The sequence below is a fragment of the Eptatretus burgeri genome, chromosome 2 (assembly GCF_056783735.1).
Source record: "Eptatretus burgeri isolate ZD-2024b chromosome 2, Ebu_testis_v1, whole genome shotgun sequence".
NCBI classification, from domain to species: domain Eukaryota; kingdom Metazoa; phylum Chordata; class Myxini; order Myxiniformes; family Myxinidae; genus Eptatretus; species Eptatretus burgeri.
In genome coordinates this window covers 29,910,687-29,930,408 of record NC_140962.1, presented here as the reverse complement: position 1 = coordinate 29,930,408, position 19,722 = coordinate 29,910,687, and the positions used below count along the sequence as shown (strand labels likewise).

Here is a 19,722-nt window from a genome sequence, read left to right as displayed (position 1 = left end):
GGCTGAGCTTCCCTTTCCCATCGGCCACGCCCACGCAACAACGTGTCTTGTCATTGGTTGGTAAATAAATGGCTGCAGCAACGTGTCCTGTCATTGGTTTGGTAAATAAATGGCCATAACTTGGGAAGCGCTTGTCCGATTAATATCAAACCTTGAAAAGGCACATCCTCAGGTCCCCAGCAATATACCTGGCAAGTTTCAATTAGATCGGACCAGAGGTTGTCGAGAAACAGCGGTCACAGACAAACACACACACACACAGACACACACACACACACACACACACACACACACACACACACACACACACACACACACACACACACACACACACACACACACACACACACACACACACAGATTGCTGGAATTTTTGATAGATAAATGTTCAAATGTACAGGATAACTTCGAAATTTCTTCGACAATGGTATGCAGCAACAGCCTGGTTAGCCATTCCTTATCAACCATTTAATTGGAATGCTTGTTTGAGTGCTAAAGCCGCTTTCTGAGCACCTTACAGTCGATAGCGGTACAGTCTGTGTCCCGATCGGGATGTACAGTCGGCAGTTGCTACAAGGTAGAGGTACATGATTTACAAAGGTTATGTGGTTTCTCTTTGTGCGTTTCAAAGCAAAATATTGTTACGAATCTACCGCCCGCCCAGCGTGCGGACTGCCGCTTTTGCCAATGGCGGCCGTCTCGCCCACCGGACGGACAATTCAGTCGCGACCTTCCGGAACAACGCCGAAAACCAGTCACGGGTGTGCTCCAAACGCACACCACGGCCTAGTCAACACTCTACCCACGCGCGACAGGGTCAATCGCCGAATTATCCATATACCTAAGTATTCGCGAGGGCAGACTACCAAGAGACTGTACCTCAGCGAGGTATGCTTGGACACGAACCGCTTAAGAGGTTCATTCCGTTCTGGGATAACCGAGCGGTGTATTGTCGCGAGACCTCGCTGAACCCAATTCTTTTATCGGCTATTAAAAAGCCCGCTATTATTCCAAGAGCAAGATAGCAGTTCAATTGCGGAAAAAGGACACGACGAACGGATTAACATTCACACAAGGAAATTTATTTATAATGCACACGTAAATTGGGATGCAATGAATGGGGGAAGGGGACAAGAGACGAGCAACGTAAAAGCACTACAACCGTCTATGATTATTATTTACAAGCACTTATACAGTTCTACTTGCGGGACATGGTGCCACAACATTCACACAAATAAAAGCAAAGAAAGACCCCCTCAAAGGCAAGGGAGTCAGACTGGACCCGTAGGCCTTTATGTCCAAGGAGCCTGGTTGACCGAAGGGACTCCCAGAGGCCGCCGTAGGTTACCTCCACCCTCGTGGTCACTTGGTTGGGCGACCCTCGATGGACCCTCTCAAGCACCTACACCGACTGACTGCTCCACCCAGACCGAGACCTCCACCGACCGACCAACAACCAACTCCCTTCACTTCTCGACTCGGTTCTCTCCACGCAGCTCAGAGCTGTGTCCAGCGCGCCCTTTTATTCCCAACGCTCCCGCCCCTCTCCTCGCGGCCCACGGGGGAAAAGAATCTGCTGCCCTGGCCCCAAGGGGGTGGGGCGCCGGGCCCATTTTTCACCCAAAAACAGGCCCCCACCCTACTTCACCTTTGACCCCTGGTTCAATCTGCCCTTCCCCCGTCCCGAAGCGCGGGAAATCAGGAGGGAAAATCCCATGCGTGGTGTTGGACCTCCTTCTTCTTTCTCCATGGCAGAGACGGTTTTTGATGCGGAGAGGGTTATAGCGTGGGTGTGGAGAAGGTGATTGGTGGTGTGGTTGTTGTAATGGTGGCGTGGTTGGCGTTGTGTGGTGGTCGTGAGGGTGGTGTGGTTGGGTGCTTGTAAAAAAGGTGGTTGGTGGTGTGGTTGGTCCAAAATAACGATAGCAAAGAATAACGGCTAATTCAAAGATCACAGCCCTTTAAATAACGGTGGGGAGATCTAACTGAACACAGGTCAGGTCAGGTATGGGAGCATGTGCCAGAACAGCGCGTCGCTGCATCCACTTTCCGCCGGTACTCCAGGGGCCTCCGTCTGGCCATCCCCCAGGCAGATGCCAGGCCCATCCCCATCTCCTTGAGATGATGGTCAACCTGCTGCAACCACGAGGCATGTGGTCGGCCCACTGGCCTCCTCCACTCATGAGACTCCCTTGCTGAGAGAATCTGGTGAGCAGGATCAGCGTCAGGAAAACGAGCCACATGTCCATACAGCCGCAACTGACGCTCACGGACTATGCAGGTAACAAATCTCATCCGAGTCTCTCTCAGCAACCGCTGGTTGGACACAAAATCCGACCAGCGATAGCCAAGGATTCTCCGAAGAGACCTGGTACCAAAGGAATTAAGTCTCCGTCTCAGATCCTTGGTCAGAGTCCAAGTCTCGCACCCATAGTGCAAGACTGGAAGTACCAAGGACCGGAAGACTCGGACTTTCGTCCTCCCGCACAGGTACCGGCAGCGCCACACCCCATGATCCAGTGAATCCATGACTCCCCAGGCCCGACCCAGACGTCTATTGACCTCTGACTCACAGCCAGCAGAGACATGAATATCACTGCCAAGGTAAGTGAATCTCTCCACGACCTCAACATCCTCACCACAAACAGACATAGACATGACAGCAGCATCCAAGATGTCACCGAAAGCCTGGATCTTAGTTTTGACCCAAGAAACCCGTAATCCCAGCGGCTCCGACTCCTCATTCAGCACCTCGAGGGCCCTCAAAAGGATATCTAAAGTCTCCGCAAAGATGACTGCATCATCTGCAAAATCAAGGTCCGAGATCTTGACATTCCCAAACGATGCACCGTAGCTTGATCTCTCCAACATCCTCCCTAAAATCCAGTCCATACAAGTGCTGAAAAGTGTGGGGGCCAGTACACACCCCTGATGAACTCCAGTAACAACTGGAAATAAGTCAGAGATGGTACCACCACACTTCACAGCACTCTCAGTACCAGAGTAGAGTTCAGACATCAGATCCATCAGTTTTGGTGGCACCCCACGAAGACCAAGAATCCTCCAGAGGACATCCCGATTCACTGAATCGAACGCTTTACAGAGATCAACAGAGGCTGCAAGCAGCCCCTGCCGAAACTCTCGTCTGCGTTCGGTGAGGACACGAAGTGCAAGGATACGGTCAATCGTTGACCTCTTTGGTGTAAAGCCTGACTGCTCTGGACGCTGGTGCTCAAGCAGATGGTGGCGAATCCTATCAAGAATTATCCAACCAAAGACCTTGCCCGGCACTGAGAGCAGCGTCACCCCTCGGTAGTTGTTGCAGTCTTGGCGATCACCCTTCCCTTTCCAGAGAGGAACAACAAGGCCCCTCTTCCAATCAGTTGGGATGATGCCTGTGTTCCAGGCAGAGCACAGAACTGCATGCAACGACACGAGTGCAGCATTTCCACCAGCCTTGAGAAGTTCAGCATGGATGCCACAGATCCCTGGAGCTTTGCCCCGTTTCAACTGGTTCACCGCAGCCCGTGTTTCCACAAGCGAAGGTGGACCACAGTTGATTTGAGGGTCAGCAACAGGGATTGTAACACCCTTGACGTCCAACTCGACAGCTGGGGGATCAGCCTGGTACAAGCGCTGAAAGTAACCGCCCAGCGGGCCTTCACTTCAGACTCCTCTGTCAAGAGCCTACCACTCTCTGCTCGAACTGCAGTGCTCCGAGGGATGGGCTTGGATGAACGCAATGCGCGAATTCCCCTGTAAGCGGGACGAGAATCACCTGTCCACAGGTGATGCTCTACCCCCTCACAGATTCCTCGCACATAGGCCTCCTTGTCCACCCTCAGTGCACGTACAGTTTTACGCCTCAGCGCCCTGAACAGCTCAGCTCTGCCATTCAGCCTGGCCCTGCGACTCTGGTCAATGGTATCCAGTGTCCCTTGAGAGACAAAATTCTTCTTTGCCCTGCGGTGAGTTCCAAGACATCCACCGGCAACATCAAGGATGGTGGTCTTGAAGGCACTCCACAACTCTTCAGGACCCCCCAAAGCACCCAGACCCCCCTAAAGCACCCAGACCACCCAAGTGTCCACTCAGCCTGTTCGCAAACTCCTTAGCTACTCTCTCATCCCTGAGGTTGCCAACATCCAGCCTAGGCTGGGATGGTACCATTCTCCAGGATTTAAGGTGCAGCTTTAGAGTTGCTACAACAAGCCTGTGGTCAGTATTGAGGAACTGAGCACTCCGTTTGACCCTGCAGTTCTGGATCATCCTCCAACGACCGTCAATGAGGACATGGTCAATCTCCTTTGCCACACCGCCAGCGTTGGAATACCAAGTCCAGCGATGAGCTTGTGGGCGCTGAAACCATGAACCAGCCACCCTAAGTCCATGACTTCTTGCAAAGTCAAGGTACTTAGTGCTATTCTGGTTCATAGTTCCTGACCCATGGGGACCAACACACACCTCATAACCATCCCTATCAGTTCCAGTCGAGGCATTGAAATCCCCCAAGACTAGAAGTGTATCTCGTCTGGGGCACTGATCAACCACAGAATCAAGCGTGTCATAGAATGCATCCTTCACGGTGAGATCACTCGCCTCAGTCGGAGCATAAACAGAGACCAGGGAAACGACACCCAAGGAGTGACGAATCGTTAATCTCATAATACGCTCGTTGACCAGTGTTACCTCAATTATCATTGGGGTCAGCCTATTGGACACAGCAACAGCAACTCCTTGGGTATGGTAACCATCAGAGCGACCAGACCAATAGTCGGTGTAACCACCCACCATTATCTCGCCGCAATCCGGTCTCCAAACCTCAGAGAGAGCTGCAATCCCGATGTCCAAACGCTTGAACTCAGATGATAACAGAGACAGGTGATCATCCTCTCTTAGGGATAGGACATTCCAGGCACCCACCCGAAGGGACCGCCTCAGGTTAACCCAAGGAGACCGCCGTCTGGTAGACGACACCTCAGTACCACTCCGACACACTCTCCCGCAATCTGACCCAGGGATGTTACCCCGTGGTTTCCCTCCTATCATCAAAGATTGGGGGTCCCGAAGGCTTTGCCCCAATCCTGTCATCCAGTGAGCTGCCCTGCGAAGGGAAGCTGCGCAGGTGGGTTTTCAGATTTTTTTTTTGTGTGTGTTCTGCGGAATGAAGGGTTTTACGGTGGCCGGAGTGCAAATCCTGCCACCAACCTCCTCATAAAAAAGTAACCCAACTGCAGGAGGATGTCCGCAGACACAGTTGGTCAATAGATATGGATGGCTGTTGGCTCACAAGGAGCTCCTCCGCCCTTTGACAGGTTTTGTTTTTAATCCTGCTGGGTGCCCATATCCAAACACCCTCCTCACCAGAAAACCTGGTGGGGGAGACGGTTTAGTCGCCGACAACCCGACCATGGAACAGGTTATTACAGGTTTACATGGTACCTGTAGCAGGTCACAGATCTAACCTGACCTGACATCGAGAGACATATATATATATATATATATATATATATATATATATATATATATATATATATATATATATATATATATATATATATATATATATATATATATATATATATATATATATATATATATATATATATATCTGTTCCTGTCTCTGGACGTATCCAGATAGTAGTTATCTCCACACATACCCGGGTGGTTTGGCTCCGGACTTGGCTGGGTGGTGTTTTTCTCCAGATGTGTCCGGGCGGTGTTTGTCTCTGGACGGTGTTTATCTTCCGAAGTGTCCTGGTGGTGTTTCTTCCGGGACGGTCTTTATCTCCGGACGTGTCCTGGCATTGTTTGTCTCTGGACTGTGTTTATCTCCAGACATGTCCGGGCGGTATTTATAATATGACCCAGTAGAAAAATGGATCTCAGACATTATTTTGTTTCCTTTTTCACTATTATATGCAATAATTTTGATGTAACAGTTGTTGTTGTTCGTCTTTCGGCTGCTCCCGTTAGGGGTCGCCAGAGCAGATCATCCGTTATGATCCGCATACTGATTTGGCATAGATTTCACGCCGGATGCCCTTCCTGACGCAACCCTGGTCACCTCTTACAACACTGGGATAAGGATTGGGTTTCGCCATGATTCCGGGCTGCCCTACACCCTCTCATAGCATGGCCCACGAAGAGCACCCGTCCTCAAGCGATCCTCCAACCCAAGCCTCCGAGTCGCCGGATTACAGGCGCACGCCACGACGCCCAGTAATGTTGATGCAACAGTACGAAACGTAATTAACGCTCCATCGCAGTCTGCCTTCCCGTCCTCTCACCTCACGCTGCCTTTTCTTCCCCACCCCTCCTCACTCCCCCTTCTCCTCACTCCCTTCCCCTCCCCACTGCCCCAACCCTCCTCACTACCCCCTCCTCACTCCCCCAACCCTCCTCACCCCCCTCCTCACTCCCCCAACCCTCCTCACCCCCTCCTCACTCCCCCAACCCTCTTCACCTCCTCCTCACTCCCCCAACCCTCCTCACTCCCCCAACCCTCCTCACTACCTCCCCTCCCCACTCCCCCCTCTCTCTCTCCTCCTCCCCTCTTACTATTCCCATCAGCAAAGTGGTGGGTCGTATTTGCCGGTCTGCAAACATATTGGATGGAGATATTCCAGTCCGGAAGTGGAAACCGGAAGTGACGTGTCGGGTGGGAGCCGGGAAATGAGGAGTTCCCAATGTGGTGAATAAAGAATTGACGCAGATTCCAGAGACCTCGGACGTCTTTTCCTCACACGACAAACACCCTCTTATCCCAAAGGCATGAAAATGGCGTTTCCCGACCAAGACGTCCCTTCACAAACCAAGCTGCAGATATTTATTTATACCACAACACGAACTGCACACATCGAAAAAATGTTCCGAAGACATCACCGAACCGAATACGAAGCCGTCTGTGCACTGGGTGTGCGACGTGACCGAATGTTTAGCCCTCTGGCTCCTGCACCATTAAAGACCCCACGGTGGTCCCGTCAGCACAATGGCCAAACGACTTCGTGTCGCAGGCCTGGCCAGCCGGTTCGTGAAAGACTTGGACCAACCCAACCTGGTGTTACTTAAACGGTAGGACAGCGGGTCTTTATTTCGATTGTCAAGGGGCATCGTCAAACCCCGATTTGCAGGAGAATATACTTTTTATGATGAAGCGCGTGTTACGTCTGATTTATCAATGTTATAACCTTGTCAATAAAAAATAATATAACTATTCACTAAAAAGATCCATTTAATCTGCTCATTTTCAGTTGTCTCTGTGGCGCAATCGGTTAGCGCGTTCGGCTGTTAACCGAAAGGTTGGTGGTTCGAGCCCACCCAGGGACGATGTTATCTTTTTGATTTATATTACTGAAGAGCGTTGTAATTTGGAAACGACATTGATTTAAATATTTTTTAAAAAAATACAATACGACGTTTATTCAAAAATAACTAATTATTTACTCTTTTAGAAATTGAATTGCTCATTGGTGAAGTTCAGGCAGCGACGCGGCTGACGTACTGTTGAATTTAACCAATCAAATGACTGCTTGTTAAAGTCAGCCAATCACAGGACTTGTCGCTGTGTTCAGCGAATCAGAGAATCTGTTGTTGGCGGGTCGTTCGTCCTGAGCGATTTCACGCTGTAATGGTGAGTTCTCTGAAATGGAATATATTGTTACTTTTCCTTTCTTGTTAATTGTCAAAGTTGGTCGCGTGCATTATTAAGATGATAAACGAAACGAGTCTTAGTTTTAATTGGAGATGTTTCTCATGTTTGCTCTGATTATAAATCTTTTCTTCAGTCGGAGAATTGTGAATTAATTTTTTCATCGTCGGACTGCCTTATCACAAGTTTACGTGATAATTGCATCTTGTACAGGTTATGATTTTGAATTTAATGCATTTGGGATGTATTACTGTGAAAGATCGCCCGGATCGCAAAATGGCGAAAGCGGTGGGACAACCACCAACGAAAGTTATTTTCTGTGAGCAAAATAGTGGTGGAAATGTCACGTTTCGACCACAAAGTGGTTTTAATCTACGGATTAGCCTGTGTGGAAAGGGAGGGGGCGGGCGAGCCTGTGTGGAAAGGGAGGGGGCGGGCGAGCCTGTGTGGAAAGGGAGGGGCGGGCGAGCCTGTGTGGAAAGGGATGGGGCGGGCGAGCCTGTGTGGAGAGGGAGGGGCGGGCGAGCCTGTGTGGAGAGGGAGGGGCGGGCGAGCCTGTGTGGAGAGGGAGGGGGCGGGCGAGCCTGTGTGGAGAGGGAGGGGGCGGGCGAGCCTGTGTGGAGAGGGAGGGGCGGGCGAGCCTGTGTGGAGAGGGAGGGGCGGGCGAGCCTGTGTGGAGAGGGAGGGGCGGGCGAGCCTGTGTGGAGAGGGAGGGGCGGGCGAGCCTGTGTGGAGAGGGAGGGGCGGGCGAGCCTGTGTGGAGAGGGAGGGGCGGGCGAGCCTGTGTGGAGAGGGAGGGGCGGGCGAGCCTGTGTGGAGAGGGAGGAGGCGGGCGAGCCTGTGTGGAGAGGGAGGGGCGGGCGAGCCTGTGTGGAGAGGGAGGGGCGGGCGAGCCTGTGTGGAGAGGGAAGGGGCGGGCGAGCCTGTGTGGAGAGGGAGGGGGCGGGCGAGCCTGTGTGGAGAGGGAGGGGGCGGGCGAGCCTGTGTGGAGAGGGAGGGGCGGGCGAGCCTGTGTGGAGAGGGAGGGGCGGGCGAGCCTGTGTGGAGAGGGAGGGGCGGGCGAGCCTGTGTGGAGAGGGAGGGGCGGGCGAGCCTGTGTGGAGAGGGGAGGGGCGGGCGAGCCTGTGTGGAGAGGGAGGGGCGGGCGAGCCTGTGTGGAGGGGGAGGGGGGGGGGGGCCTGTGTGGAGAGGGAGGGGGCGGGGTTGCCTGTGTGGAGGGGAAGGGGGCGGCCGAGCCTGTGTGGAGAGGGAGGGGCGGGCGAGCCTGTGTGGAGAGGGAGGGGGCGGGCGAGCCTGTGGGGAGAGGGAGGGGCGGGCGAGCCTGTGGGGAGAGAGGGAGGGGGCGGGCGAGCCTGTGGGGAGAGGGAGGGGCGGGCGAGCCTGTGGGGAGAGGGAGGGGCGGGCGAGCCTGTGGGGAGAGGGAGGGGCGGGCGAGCCTGTGTGGAGAGGGAGGGGCGGGCGAGCCTGTGTGGAGAGGGAGGGGCGGGCGAGCCTGTGTGGAGAGGGAGGGGCGGGCGAGCCTGTGTGGAGAGGGCGGGGCGGGCGAGCCTGTGTGGAGAGGGAGGGGCGGGCGAGCCTGTGTGGAGAGGGAGGGGCGGGCGAGCCTGTGTGGAGAGGGAGGGGCGGGCGAGCGTGGAAAGGGAGGGGCAGGCGAGCGTCCGTGGAAAGGAAAGGGAAGGGGCCGGCGAGCATCCGTGGAAAGGAAAGGAAAGGAAAGGAAAGGGAAGGGGACGGGCGAGCGTCCGTGGAAAGGAAAGGGAAGGGGACGGGCGAGCGTCCTTGGAAAGGGAAGGGGATGGGCGAGCGTCCGTGGAAAGGGAAGGGGACGGGCGAGCGTCCGTGGAAAGGGAAGGGGACGGGCGAGCGTCCGTGGAAAGGGAAGGGGACGGGCGAGCGTCCGTGGAAAGGGAAGGGGACGGGCGAGCGTCCGTGGAAAGGAAAGGAAAGGGAAGGGGACGGGCGAGCGTCCGTGGAAAGGAAAGGAAAGGAAAGGAAAGGGAAGGGGACGGGCGAGCGTCCGTGGAAAGGAAAGGAAAGGGAAGGGGACGGGCGAGCGTCCGTGGAAAGGAAAGGAAAGGAAAGGGAAGGGGACGGGCGAGCGTCCGTGGAAAGGAAAGGAAAGGAAAGGGAAGGGGACGGGCGAGCGTCCGTGGAAAGGAAAGGGAAGGGGACGGGCGAGCGTCCGTGGAAAGGAAAGGAAAGGAAAGGAAAGGGAAGGGGACGGGCGAGCGTCCGTGGAAAGGAAAGGAAAGGAAAGGGAAGGGGACGGGCGAGCGTCCGTGGAAAGGAAAGGAAAGGAAAGGGAAGGGGACGGGCGAGCGTCCGTGGAAAGGAAAGGAAAGGGAAGGGGACGGGCGAGCGTCCGTGGAAAGGAAAGGAAAGGAAAGGGAAGGGGACGGGCGAGCGTCCGTGGAAAGGAAAGGAAAGGGAAGGGGACGGGCGAGCGTCCGTGGAAAGGAAAGGAAAGGGAAGGGGACGGGCGAGCGTCCGTGGAAAGGAAAGGAAAGGAAAGGGAAGGGGACGGGCGAGCGTCCGTGGAAAGGAAAGGAAAGAAGAAAGGGAAGGGGACGGGCGAGCGTCCGTGGAAAGAAAGGAAAGGAAAGAAGAAGGGACGGGCGGCGTCCGTGGAAAGGAAAGAAAGAAAAGAAGGGGACGGGCGGCGTCCGTGGAAAGAAAGAAAGGAAAGAAAGGGAAGGGGACGGGCGAGCGTCCGTGGAAAGAAAAGGAAAGGAAAGGGAAGGGGACGGGCGAGCATCCGTGGAAAGAAAAGGAAAGGAAAGGGAAGGGGACGGGCGAGCGTCCGTGGAAAGGAAAGGAAAGGGAAGGGGACGGGCGAGCGTCCGTGGAAAGGAAAGGAAAGGGAAGGGGACGGGCGAGCGTCCGTGGAAAGGAAAGGAAAGGGAAGGGGACGGGCGAGCGTCCGTGGAAAGGAAAGGGAAGGGGACGGGCGAGCGTCCGTGGAAAGGAAAGGGAAGGGGACGGGCGAGCGTCCGTGGGAAGGGATGGGGGCGGCGAGCGTCCGTGGGAAGGGATGGGGGCGGCGAGCGTCCGTGGGAAGGGATGGGGCGGAGAGCGTCCGTGGGAAGGGATGGGGGCGACGAGCGTCCGTGGGAAGGGATGGGGGCGGCGAGCGTCCGTGGGAAGGGATGGGGGCGGCGAGCGTCCGTGGGAAGGGAGGGGGCGGCGAGCGTCCGTTGGAAGGGAGGGGGCGGCGAGCGTCCGTTGGAAGGGAGGGGGCAGCGAGCGTCCGTGGGAAGGGAGGGGGCAGCGAGCGTCCGTGGGAAAGGAGGGGGTGGCGAGTGTCTAGAAATGGAAAGGCGGGGGGGTGGCGAGTTTTTTTTATTTTTTTTTTTTTTTTTTTTTTGGGAACCTCAAACATCAGACAATCTGATCTTTTGTGCATTTGTATTGTGGGTTGGTTTCACAGAGGAGCAAATGCTGGGGTTCTGTGTCGAGATTGAGCTTATTGCAAAATCATCGTTCAAACAACCCAAGCATAGATTCTACATTTGTATTTCACCTGATGGGCAACATGGGCATCAGATTGACGACATTCTCATCAGTGCTGTGCAATCGGAAGTGGGGAAGTGCTGTGCAATGTGCCATTACTGCCAGGCACAGACTGTGGAACAGATTATGAACTCTTTGTGGCTCAGCTATTTGTCATAATGAGAAAGGTGGAGAAAAAAAATCCAAAAACACCAATCATGTATGACCCTGAGGTAAAAAAAAATACATTTAAAAAACTGTTCTGCAGAGCTGGACTTGGTTGATACAATGCCAGACCAATTGTGGAAAGGGGTTGTAAAAGAAGAGGCCAAAAACAACATCCCAAAAGCAAGCGGAAAGATGGCCAAATGGATCTCAGAAGAGGCAATACATATTACAGACAGAAGAAGAGAGATGAAAACCAAAGGTGCATCAAGCGAGGACATTAAGGGGTTAAATGCCGACTTCCATTGACAAGCTGGGAAAGACAAAGATAAATATTTCCGAGGCATCTCAAACTCCACACGATTTTGATAGAAAGTGACGAGAGAGCGGGGAAAACAGGAGATCATTTGTCAAAGATTGGAGAGATCACAGAGAAGTTTAGGTGTGGGATTGGGGTCCTCAAGAGTGGAACAGGAAAAGATCTGCCAAAAAAAAACAGGTGAAAGAAAGATGGAAGAACCATACTGAACCGCTTTATAAATGAGATAACAATATGAAGACAACCTTCAAAGAAAGAGAATATGAGCAAGAACCAACAGTGATTGAAAGAGGAAGAGGCAACCTTAACATTGCTGGTAAATGGAAATATCATCAGGTGTTGATGAAATTCCAATGGAACTCTTTAAGGTAGTTTGGGAGGACCTAATCCACATTTTAAGAGCTATCTGGAGCAGGATTGTATGGCCTTAAAGGTGGAAGCTGTCTTCATACCATTACCAAAGAAAGAGGATGCAAGAGAATGGTCAAATAACCAAACCATTCCCTTGATTTCACATGCTCGCAAGATATTACTAAAGATTATTCAACACAGAATAGAAGACTTCATTAAGCGAGAAATTCCTGTTAAGAAAGCAGGTTTTAGAAGAAGTAGACTAGTAGAGATCAAATCGCAAGTCTGAGGTGGATCATGGAAAAAGCAAGAGAATATCAAAGCAAGGTGTATTTTCTAGATTAGAGCAAAACCTTTGATGGTGTTGATCATGAATCGATGTGGATTATGCTGAGAGAAATGAGGATGTCTGAGCACCTGATATGTCTGATAAACCTGTACACGAAACAAGAAACTACGGAGAAAGGGGTTAGACGGGTGCATTCTTTCCCCTTACTAGTTCATTCTTTATGGGGAGTCCATCATGAGGAAATCAAACTTAGATGACATAGATAGAGGCTGGTGTCTGGATTTGGAGGAAGCTCTATCAACAATCTAAGGTATGCTGATTATACCACTCTGTTGGTAGAAAGTAAAAATGACTTTATGAAACTGCTGCAGACAGTGAAGAAGGAAAGTGAAAAGCTGGTCTTTATTTGAATCTAAATAAAAGATTAAAATCTTGTCAACTGACAAGATATTAATTTGTGTGCAGCAAAAGGCTGTCGGGTAGCATAATTGGCTGAGGGCATGGTTGTGACGCTGATGCAATGCCTTCTGTGGGTTAGAGCAGGAATTTGTAATTTGGTCATTGTGCCGGCGATAACTCGCCTACTCTTAAGCCGCTGTCACACCTTGACGTTTTAGCCAGCGAATGGCAATGTATCAAAATGTATGTAAAACGCTGGCTTACGCTGAAGTATTGATGTTTTTTCCAGTTTTTGGCGTATTCATAACGAGTTGGACGTATGCATAACGTGTTAGTAACGTACACAGAACGTTTCGATAACATATAGATAACTTATACCAACAAATGCTTAGCGTGTTGTCGGCGTTCACAACCTATGCCCAATGATAGTTTAGCTTATGCATAGCGCGGCAGCGTATCGCCGACGATCACGTGGCGTAGCCTATTAAAAGGCTGCGGCTCGACGATTCAAATAATAACCGCACTAGACATCGAAGTGTCAAGCCGCTATCACACCTTGACGTTTTAGCCAGCGTATGCCGACGTATGAAAAATTTGCCGAACTAGTACGTGCCCGTAAAAAAAAATAAAAAATAATAATAATAATAATAATAATAAATAAATAAACCACACAGGCCGTTTTTTCGCTCTCACGTGCCCGTACGTGCGTGACCCGGAAGTTCGATATTCACAGTTACGATTATTCGCAATTTATTTTTAATACCCAATTATTCAATTAGCGCCAACGTATTTTACCTTTTCGCAATGTCGTGGCAAGGAAAAACAAAAAGAGAAGAGAAGAGAGAGAAAAAATTTACTTCCTGGTTCGGAGCATACCAGCACTCTGATGTTCCCGAAATTTATACACCGTCTAATATGAAAACGATCATAACTTGGGCCATTGTGTTTATCTATAAATGCGCATAAGAAATCGAGAAATTATTAGAATGCACCAAGTCATCACTCTCCGGAAGCCCGTACGTTGTAACCCGTAATGGGGAACGTGGCTGTGCTTCCCTTCCCCATCGGCCACGCCCATGCAACAACGTGTCTTGCAATTGGTTTGGTAAATAAATGGCCATAACTTGGGAAGCACTTGTCTGATTAATATCAAACCTTGAAAAGGCACATCCTCAGGTCCCCAGCAATATACCTGGCAAGTTTCAATTAGATCGGACCAGAGGTTGTCGAGAAACAGCGGTCACACACACACACACACACACACACACACACACACACACACACACACACACACACACACACACAGACACAGACACACACACACACACACACACACACACACACACACACACACACACACACACACACACACACACACACACACACACACACACACACACACACACACAGCTGGAATTATAGATAGATACGTTATGGGTAAGTTTTGTATACGTTAAGAGCACGCTGGCATACGTCGACAAATTTGAAGCATGCTGAAAATTTTACGACGTATGCCAGCGTATGCCGCACACGTTCCGCATATGCTGCCCATAAGTTGTAGGCACGTGACGCGTTCGTTGACACACGTCGACACACGTTACTTGTAAGTTACTCATAAGTCGAAACACGTCGAGGTAATGTTATTGCGTACCCGAAACTTATTTCTAACCTATGAGTAACGTGCTTTGAACCTATGTGTAACGTATCTCCAACGCATATTGACGTATGTATATGTATTTGACGTCTTCCGGACGACCACAGAACTTACTGAACGTGTTACTTACTTACAGCTACCGTATAATGGGGTATTGGCAGCGTTTAGGGGAATTGGTATCTAAAAATGGGGTTCACACAGGAGGAACCTGTCAGTGTTCCAGACACCATGGGTTTTTTTTATTTTTTATTTTTCCTTTCTTCGGCATGACGGTGATGTTGACACTTCGATTTCTAGTGCAGTTATGGTTTAAATCGTTGAGCGGCAGCCTATTAATTATATTATATTATAACCGCACTAGAAATCGAAGTGTCAACATCACCGTCATGCCAAAGAAAAATAAAAAACCATGGAGTCTGGAACACTGACGCTAAACATTACCTCGATGTGTTTTGACTTATGAGTAACTTACAAGTAACATGTGTCAACGATCGCGTAACATGCCTACAACTTATGGCCAGCGTATGCGGAACATGTGAGTCATACGCTGGCATACGTCCAAAAATTTCAAGCATGTTAAAATTTGTCGACGAGTTCGGCGTACTTCCACGTATGCCAGTGTACTACGACGTATACAAAACTTACCCATAACGTATTCGACGCTTGCCAGCGCTTTAGACAAATTTTTCATACGTCGGCATATGCTGGCTAAATCGTCAAGGTGTGACAGCGACTTTAGCAAAGGACACCGTGGGATCTTTAATGTACACCAACTCATGTCGGCAGATGGGACATCCACTTTACATCTATCCAAAGGACGGCACACACATTGATGAATCGCCCTGTCTGTGAAGCACCATCCTGAACTGAGAAGATCGACGTGTTCAGATTGTTTGACAATCATGTGTAAATAGTTGAAAGTTGAAATTTTCCTGGGTTCTAATATTGAAGGGAGTGGAAAATGTGGAGGAGAGATTAATAGACGGTTAGCATTAGGGAGAACTTCAATGTCAGGATTGACAAATATTTGGAAAAACAAAGATGGGACAAAACAAACCAAGGGTAAGCTGATGAGTGCTCTGGTGTTTCCAGTTACAATTTATGGATGTTAGTCGTGGACAGTAAGAAACTAAGGAAGAAGATTGACAGTTTTGAAATGTGGTGTTTGAGACGAATGTTAAAAATTCAATGGACAAACAAATTGGTGATTGAAGAAATTACACCACCATGTACATTAGAAGCATTAATGCTAAAATAGAAACTGTCATACTTTGGGCACATCATGCATGCAGAAAATGAAAGTCTGGAGAAGTCAGCTATGCTGGAGATGGGTGAAGGAAGACAAGGAAGAGGTAGTGATGTATGTGCTGGTTGGATGGGTAAAGGCTGCATCCAAGCTGTCTCTGCGAGAGCTTTGAGCAGCAGTGCAGGATAGGGTTCTTCGGAGAAATCTGATTGTGAATATCACCAGAAGTTGGCCACGAATTGACAACTAGATAAGTTGCACTCTTTTTATATTTTATTGTTTTTATATCAATCTTATTTGCCAGACTCTGTGGCATAATGGTGAGAGCATCCACTCTGAGTCTGGGAGTTCGGTCGTTCAAACCCCGGCCAAGTCATACCAAAGACTTTACAAGTGGTGCATGCTGCTTCCTTGCTTTATGCTTAGCATTTAAAAGGATAGAGCAATGGCAAACCAACACGTGTATAACCCTTGTCACGGACCTGCTTCAGAGCACCAATGCTCTGTCGACAGTATGGTTCAACAAATCAAATACAGTATCAATCTTTTTACTTTGTGCTTGTTCCAATTCCTGTTAAAGTGCTGAAATGATGTTCTTGTGATTTGTGAGTTGTGCAGTTTATTTGGATGTTTGGTAACTGTTGCACATTATTTGTCAATGCCTGCACATCAGATTTGCTGCTAAACGTATGTAAAGAGAACTCGTAGGTTTACAAATAATGACATGAAGCAGATGTAAAGGACGCAAATGATCAGGAAGTCACTAATTGTTTTGGTGCCTTTCCATACTTTTAAAGTCACTTTACAACTCTATCGAGTGCAGCCTGTGGCTGCTGGTTGCATCATTGGTTGGGACGTGGCTTTTGCCGCTGATGCAGTGTCCCCCTTACCAGTATACTGGTACTCATTTTGCCGACCTCGGAAGGATAACAGGCTGAGTCAACCTCCTGGTGTGTATTAATTCAGTGGCCAACGGGGCTTGCACTCAGGACCCTGGGATCCCAAGCCACCACCCTAACCACTAAGCCAACACCAGGCTACTTTACAACTGGCAAAATAACTATTAGTTTGAGAACTATTGCTGTTGCACAATGACTTGATGTTGTATCGTGTCCTCTTTCAAACGTTGTGTGGAGATGGTTAACTGGTAATTTAGAATGTTCTGTTTCAGGCGGGCCAAGAAGGCAGTGGTGCACCAGGCACGAACACTACTGTGGTTGGACAACGTCCACCATTCAGCAGTACTCAGCATATGGTACCCCCTCCATTTGTAAGTTGTATCCATTCTTGAAAATCTGGCTCCATGGTGCAGTGACTAACACGATTATGGTAGTTCAGCTGAAATGTTGCTCGTCTTCTCATTGGTAAAATGTACAGTAGTCGTTTCATTTATGCTGTTCTATTTGTACCTTTTGTATGTGTAGATGCCTCCACCAGGCATACCTCCTTTCCCACCCATGGCTATGCCACCCATGGGACAGAGACCACCAAACATGGGTCATATGCCTCCAGCAATGATGCCGCCAATGATGCCACCAATGGGAGCCCCACATCCCATGAGCCAGGTGAGCTACAAATTCCATGTGGATCCTAGTTGCTGTACTTGGAAAGAAAAACTATTGAACATTTGGTAATTATGAAAAAGTATTGAACATTTGGTGATTTATGAAATCGGTAATCTGAATATTTGTTTCTGGAGATTGAGCACCCCAGATATAATCACAGTTTGAAAGTGGACAAAAACCCTTAAATCTTTGAGTGTAATATCAACCTTTGCCTGCAGATTCGTACAAACATTGTCCGTACAATCAAGTAAGTTCAAGACAACTCAATGTGGTTGTGAAACGACCTCAATTATCTGAAAAACTGGAGGTATTGTCTCGTGTACGGCAACCAAGATAAGTGCAACCGTGATCAAGGCTATTGTCGACATACTAATTAATCTCACGAATAGATGGAAAAAAGGAAGAACTTGGATGGCATGTACCTTGAACGGTTGAGTAATAGTATAGGCTCTTGGGGGGGGGGGGGTGTTTGTGTACATGACTCTTTTAGAGCGTCACCCTATTTTTTTTTTGTTCTTTATGCCAAGACTTTCAAAAAAAGTTTGGGTAACACCTCCAGATCAAGTACATTTTCTCTGTAGGGTCTATCTTGGATTCGCAGTTGGCTACCAGCAAATTATAATTGAACCAAAATGCCCATATTGGGTTTAGATGGAATAAATCATTAGTAAGTAATCATAAATTATTAATTTTAATTTACTTCAATGACTTATGCATTGCTTAACACATTTTAGCATGATTTATTCTCTTAAAACGTGGTTCACAGTAGAAAATGACTATTTTACATAATTTTAGTCAAAAATAGCTTTCAACTTGAAAGCAGCTCAAAGTTTGATGGTCTCTGAATGACAATATTGTAAGTAGAGCGATAAAATTTGGCCAAAAGTTTCATTATTAAGTTCTCTGAGCAATTCAATTTTCATATTATCACAATGTGGCTATGTGTGATGACCATAGAGCTCATTGTAAACCAAAGTCACCCCTACCCCCAAATGGCCACTTTTATGGCATTTCATCAAATGATAATATCTCCTCAACTAAATGGGATTGGAAGTTGATTTTTTTTTTTTGTACTAAATATAGGTTATTGACCCCAAGGAATTCATTGGTAACTTTTTTGTATTTTTTGTAGTTGATCTACTTAGCATAATTCCAAAATTGCTGCCAAAATATTGAAAAAAGCTCATTGTAAACGAAAATCACCCCTGCCCCCAAATGGCCACTTTTACGGTATTTCATCAAATGATGATATCGACTCAACGTAATGCCATGGGAAGTTGATTTTTGATACTACATGTATATATAGGTTTTTTACCACAAGAAATTCATTGGTTACTTTTTGGAGTTGATCTACTTATTAATAATTCCAAAATTGCTGCCAAAATATTGAAATTTTGGAATGCAGAACAATATTCAAGATGAAACTCTAACTTAATATCCTTCCCACTCCATCTAGCCTATCTGTTAAAACAAGTCAAAAGCAATATTAATTTAAGAATTTTATTGTTTGCACATTGAAATAAGTTCTGGTTTATGCACAACCATTAATACAGTGGTGCACATACGGCTCATTCCGTGTCATTTCAGCCGGGGGTTGCGGTGACCCCCTTAGATTTTTCTGAAAAAATTCTCAAAGCAACCTTTAGAGCCCACGAAATGTTCTGGGTGAACAAAAAAAAACACCCCTGGGGCTCTAGAGGGTTAACATATATGAGGAAGGTTTGCCAAGTTATAGCTCAAAATTTCAAGTAGTGTCCGAGATATGGCCCTCCAAACACTCTCAGGGTGTTTCATTTCTGGCAGTCGCGAGTTGCATTTTTAGAGGGCTCTAAATTCCAGAGTTTTACAAACAGAGTTCTAAAAATTCACACAAATGGTGCTTATTATTAGTGAGGCTTTCAGAATCTGACATCAAAAATGTTCTACTTAAAATACTTTTTAAGATAAGTACTCTCAAAAGTAGTGATTTGTAACATGCAGTCGAAAAAAATTGAGTTTTCAAATTGCTGCCAACAGTCAGTTTATTCATCATGAAGAATTTTGTTGCCTGCTTTTCATAATCTAGTGACTGGATCATTTACACAAGAAAACTGAAACCTTTTGGAGCAAAATCTTGGGCACTGTGGGTGTCTGAACTTTGCTCCAGACTCAATGACACTGAAATTTACCCTGGTTTTACCCCAAGTGTTCACCATGTTGACAGTTGCACAGCTCTTTTAAATTTTTGTCACTTAAAGACACATACATAGGCAAACTGTGGTAGAAAATTCAAGAGTTGTTCTCAATCCCTTCTATTTTTAAAAAGGCCCACTATTTTTAAAAAAACATGTTCAATGAAAGATGTAGAATAAAAGCAATAGGTGTGCTTTTGAAGTGGAAGCCATGCCAAACATTCATAAGTTGGCATCACAATGATCAAATTGTTGTGTTTTTTGGTCAGACCAAGTATGTGGTTACTTTAATTTGGCTCACATTTTAAAAAAAGGATATTTTAGTTTAAGGGCACTGCCAATCTCAACTACAAATTAAGACACATACTGTGATCATAATAATCACCATTCTAAATATTAATTTGCATATCTAATTGTTTATAT

The 19,722-nt window shown here is 48.2% G+C and overlaps 1 protein-coding gene and 1 non-coding gene across 2 annotated transcripts in view; both read left to right on the top strand.

The window, feature by feature from the left end:
- The first annotated feature begins 7,255 nt into the window (after positions 1 to 7,255).
- TRNAN-GUU (transfer RNA asparagine (anticodon GUU)) lies at positions 7,256 to 7,329 on the top strand. Its single transcript has one exon. It is a non-coding gene; the product is annotated as a tRNA-Asn (tRNA).
- Positions 7,330 to 7,537: 208 nt separating this feature from the next.
- LOC147031702 (pre-mRNA-processing factor 40 homolog B-like) overlaps positions 7,538 to 19,722 on the top strand; it is a 141,222-nt gene continuing 129,037 nt past the window's right edge. The window contains exons 1-3 of the mRNA XM_085852098.1: positions 7,538 to 7,633; positions 16,735 to 16,833; positions 16,988 to 17,128. Coding sequence (XP_085708224.1) covers positions 7,631 to 7,633; positions 16,735 to 16,833; positions 16,988 to 17,128 — 243 coding nt within the window. The 5' untranslated portion in view covers positions 7,538 to 7,630. The remainder of the gene's footprint in view (positions 7,634 to 16,734; positions 16,834 to 16,987; positions 17,129 to 19,722) is intronic.